Source organism: Phaseolus vulgaris, chromosome 8 (genome assembly GCF_000499845.2).
Source record: "Phaseolus vulgaris cultivar G19833 chromosome 8, P. vulgaris v2.0, whole genome shotgun sequence".
NCBI classification, from domain to species: Eukaryota; Viridiplantae; Streptophyta; class Magnoliopsida; order Fabales; family Fabaceae; genus Phaseolus; species Phaseolus vulgaris.
This window is the reverse complement of record NC_023752.2, coordinates 51,118,172-51,123,037: the sequence shown is the minus strand read 5'-3', so window position 1 is coordinate 51,123,037 and position 4,866 is coordinate 51,118,172. Positions and strand designations below refer to the sequence as shown.

The 4,866-nt window shown below is 39.4% G+C and overlaps 1 protein-coding gene across 1 annotated transcript; it reads right to left on the bottom strand.

Annotated features, from left to right (window-relative positions):
* Positions 1 to 2,832: 2,832 nt before the first annotated feature.
* Positions 2,833 to 3,833, bottom strand: LOC137825321 (uncharacterized). Its single transcript, XM_068630994.1, has 3 exons — positions 3,468 to 3,833; positions 3,226 to 3,355; positions 2,833 to 3,011 (listed from the first exon to the last, which is right to left on the bottom strand). The coding sequence occupies exons 1-3, from the start codon at positions 3,831 to 3,833 to the stop codon at positions 2,833 to 2,835; spliced, it is 675 nt and encodes a 224-aa protein (XP_068487095.1).
* Positions 3,834 to 4,866: the final 1,033 nt, after the last annotated feature.

Sequence of the window (4,866 nt, the reverse complement as noted above, 5' to 3'; positions counted from 1 at the left end):
TCAAGCAACTCTTGTAGAATTGGATTTTGTTAAAATCCTCCACCACTCCAAGGTTTCCCTTGTTGATTCTAAGACCAGAGAACTTGAGACCAGCAACAGCAGTCCATACTTCATGAGTTATCTCCATTTCTACACCCTTCACATGAGAAACTAGATTGTTTCCCTCAAACTTTAGGTTTGTGTAGAACACCCTCACCAAATCTGGATATATGTTTCCCTTCATCTCCAGGAACTTTCTGAGAGATTGATCCTTGAGCAGCCTTCTCACATTATCAAGCTTTTGAATTTTCAGCCAATCAAAGCATACAACCTTGGGGTTGTTTATCTTCTTGATACTTGTTTCATACCTATACTTCTCAATAAGATCATTGTCTCCAGAAAACCAACCTTCTAGCCTTCCTCCAAACCTTACAGCCCTGGTTTTGACTCTTTTTGAGGTGGGAGGAGTTGATTTCATGATGGCAGAGTAGAAAAAAGAGAAGAACTCACTTCACAGATTTTTGCAAGAGATGTTGCAAGAGATGTTGCAATTGGTTGTTCTTGTGGAAGAGATCAGCTGCACCAGATTTTATAGCAGAAAAAGAATCAATTAGCATTCAATTTTTGATCCTGCCGGTTGAACAAAACGCAAGAGTCTTGCCACGTCAAAGGTATCTTCCTCTGGATCGGCTTTGCACCACGCTAGCTTCCGTCCTTCACACCTTGATTCTCCTCAAGAACCTGAAAAAGACAGAGTAGCGCCGCTGCGGCCGAACGCGCTCCGACGCTCAAGTCAGTGACGGAATCACCAAAACTCTAAGAGAGAAAAGCTAAAACTCAAGGAACCGTGCAAAATCCCTCTCAGCGTACTCAAGTGTTCTCAAAGCGTAAAGAAGTGTTCTAAACGCGCGTACCTCAGAATCTGTTAAGAGTTCCTTATATACCTGTGCATTTTCTCTCTCCTGACGGTTACACCTCTGGACACGCGGCTTGCATCCAGCTGTACACGTGTCATCATCTGGAGCGTCCTCTACTTGAGCGTCACTTCTACTTTCCAGGCTGCTCGACTAAGTTACTCAGGCGGGGAGCAACTCGGTGCATAGCTGCCTTGGAGCGCGATCTTCTTCTAGTGGCGAGCACGGGGTGTCACCATGCAGACCTTCTCTGTGGTCTCGCCTGCCGCTATCACGATCTGCATTACTTGCTCATCGTGCATGTTCTGGTAAACTGTTCCCTTGCCTCAACCTCTGGCTAGGGAGTGATCATCTGATAACTTCATCCTTCGTACTCGTGCCCTTCGAAAGCCTTGAACAAGTTTTCCTGATCTTTCGGCGATGTCCCCCTCTCGGCGATCTCTGACCACTTGATCTCCTAAGCTCACACACGGCGACTACGACACAAGCCTGGAGACCGCCGGTTTAGATATGCTAGAGATCGGAGCACGCCAACTTAACGATTGGCGACTACACAGACTTCCCGATGTCCTTCCCTTCTGTCAGCCAGGTGTTCCGTTCGACACGCCTATATTATCGCTTGCTGCCACGTCATCACTCCCGACTACCTGGTCGGTTCAATTTTTATTCAGTGGGTACCTGATTTTCAGAGAGAGAGGACTTGACTCTGCTCTGCACAAAAAACGTCAGAAAAAGCTGAGAATCACATGGTCTTCACATGTGATCTTTGACTAGTCATTAAGGCTCTTGAGTTTCCAAGATTTTGGAATATTTTCCTTTATGACTGTTGTAACTTCTCTCTGGACATAATTAGCTTTCAGCACAAATTCTTTGACCAAGATTCTCTCTTTGAATTGATATGCAACGGATAGAAATTTAAAATAGCAAATTAAAACAATTTCTTCGTAGTGCTGTCAGACCCAAAACAATCGGTTGTTTCGAAAAACAATCGATTGTTTTTCTACAGCAGTTTAAAACTGTTTTTGAATTTTAACCATGAGCAGAAGGATTTCAAAGCAGACGACATTGATCAATATAAAAAGATTGTTTAACCATGAGAAAGAACTTTGAAACAGAAATTAAAAACAAATAAAGGAAAGTCTTATCCTCATTTTAATTCTTCAATGAGTCATGTACTTTATGATCAAGAAGTCTCTTTTCACTGTTGAGGTCCTTTGCATAACATTGATTCAGCTTCAATGACTGTCTTTTTCTTCAAGAATTTGATCAGATGACTCAGTCCCTCTTTTTTTTTTAGATTTCCTGCATAAAAGATTTCAAGCAGCAAGATTTGGTCCCCTTACAAATTTGGGTCCGTTTGACTTTTCTTTGAAGTTAGAAACTTCACATCTCTTAGGAATAAAACCTCTTGGAATAGAATATTTCCTTATTTTACAGAACCTAACAGAGTGGCCTTTCTTCATGCAGTAAAAGCATGTAACAACCGGTTGTTTCGTCTTAACAATCGGTTGTTTTTCTGATTTTCTTGAAAAACTTTTTGAAAACTTATCTTGCTTGTTATGTGGATTAAAGCCTAAACCAGCCTTTCCAAAAACACAGCTTTGAGATGCCAAGACATTCTCAAAGTTAGATTTCTCCTTTGAAAGCTTGTCCACAGTTTCAACAAGATAGTGAACCTTTTTCTCAAGATTTTTACAATTTTCGCAAATGGGAGTATCAGACTTGCAAGAAGCATTTTTGAAATGGTTTTCCAATTTTTCAAAATCACTTTTTGCTTTTTCCAGATCTTCTTCAAGTGATTTAACTCTCTTTTCAAGCCAATTGTTAAGATCTTTCAATCGGTTGTTTGAAAGAACCAATCTATTAGCTTCATCATGTGTTTCTTGAAAAGCTTCAAGTAATTCACTGTAATTTTGTTCATTTAAAGAAGCACATGAACTTACCTCACTTGAGCTGCAAGATTCATCATCATTTTCATGCCCAGAATTCTTCCACGGTTATTGTCCCCATAGGTTACATGTCCCTCTGCCTTGAGCTTCAAGTTGATAAATTTTGTCAGATCACCAGTCATATGTTTTGAACATCCGTTGTCCAAATACCATTGATTCCTCTTGCTGCCTTTTTGCAAAATAGAGCAAAAATGATACAAATGGTACCCTTTTCAGTTTAGGGTCCAACAAAGATTAAAACATTTCCTTTGGTAGCCATTTGGCTAAGTTTTTAGGAACAAGATATTTTCTAGCAATGAATGACCTAGAGGTATGACCAGATTTCATACAATAAAAGCAGGTAACATGAGATGCCTTTTTGCCACTGTTAAAAGCTAAGAAACCTGATTTTGCTGGAACAAAGAAACTTGAAAGCTTTTTAACATTGGTTACATTTCCAGGGTTATAACCAATACCATTCTTGTTAAAAACAACATTCTGTGAACCACGGAGAGACTCAAGATTCTCTCTTCCCTTAGTGAAATTGGATAGGGTTTTTAGCAAATATTCCACTTGTTTTTCCAATTTTTTTACAGTTTTCACAGGTTTTAATAGAGGCATGCAAACATGTTAGTTCAAGACTTACAAGATCAGTTTTAGCCTTATGCAGTTCTTCCTCAAGTGTTTTTACTTTAGGTGCAAGCACATTATTTACCTTTTGCAACTTACTGCATATTACAGCAAATATATTTGCCTCATCATGTGTTTCTTTGAAAGTAGCAAGCAATTGATCATAGTTATCAGATTCCATAGAGAATTCACTTACTGAATCAGAAATTGATCCTTCATCTTTCACCATGAAGCACATATTGGTTTTCTCACTCTCAGTTGAAGAGCTACTAGTTGAAGATACTTCATTATCTTCCCAAGAAATGTAAGCTCTTCTTCCCTTGCTTCTTTCAACTTTCTTGCTGGCTGATTTGTCCTTTGATTGATTGTATGGAAAATCCATCTTGATGTGCCCTATTTTACCACAACCAAAGCAAGTTAGTTAGAGGAATTTGATTCATTCGGTTTAGGATACCTTCTTTTCTGTTGGTTCCTATCTCTACTTTTCTTCTTCAGGAATCTGCTGGACCTCTTTGAGAGTAGGCTGATTGTTTCATCATGTTCAGCATCTTCTTTCTCCTCATTGATGTCACTTTATGCACTTGGTTTCAGTGCAAGTCCCTTGGGTTTCCTTTCCACTGTTTCTTGCTCTTTGAGTCTTTTGAGCTCCAGCACATGCTCCATTAATTTCCCAAATAGTGCAGCAGTGGACAGCTTTGACAGATCACGGCTTTCTGATATGGCAGTCACTTTGGGTTGCCAGCTTCTGTCGAGGCACTTCAACACTTTTATGTTAAGTTCCTCTTTGTCAAATACTTTTCCCAATCCTGTAAGATGATTCACAATGTGGGTGAACCTTTTCTGCACATCAGCAATGCTCTCTTCGGGTTGCATTCTAAACAATTCATACTCTTGGTTGAGAGAATGTTTTCTTGATTTCTTCACATCCTCAGTGCCTTCATGAGTAACTTCCAAGACCTCCCACATCTCCTTAGCTGAACTGCATTGAGATGTTCTGAAGAACTCATCCATTGTTAATGATGAAGTTATAATGTTCTTAGCTACAAGATCATATTGAGCCTTCTTCTTTTCACTCTCACTCCATTCAGATCTTGGCTTTGTCACTTCTTCATCCTTGACAACCTACATTGGCACATAGGGTCCATGGACCACAACCTCCCAAATAAACGAGTCAATAGATTCCATGAAAATTTTCATTCTAATTTTCCAAAAAGCATAATTCATCCCATTGAACATAGGGGGTCTATTGATAGACGATCCCTTAGCAAAAAACACTTTAAACTCAGACATTATTGCAAACAAACTTGATTAAAATACAAGTCTTAGCTCTTGATACCAATTATTGGGTTCAATAGTGTCAAAGTTCAAGAGGGAGGGTGAATTGAGCTTTTAAAACTTTCGCACAAATTCAGATT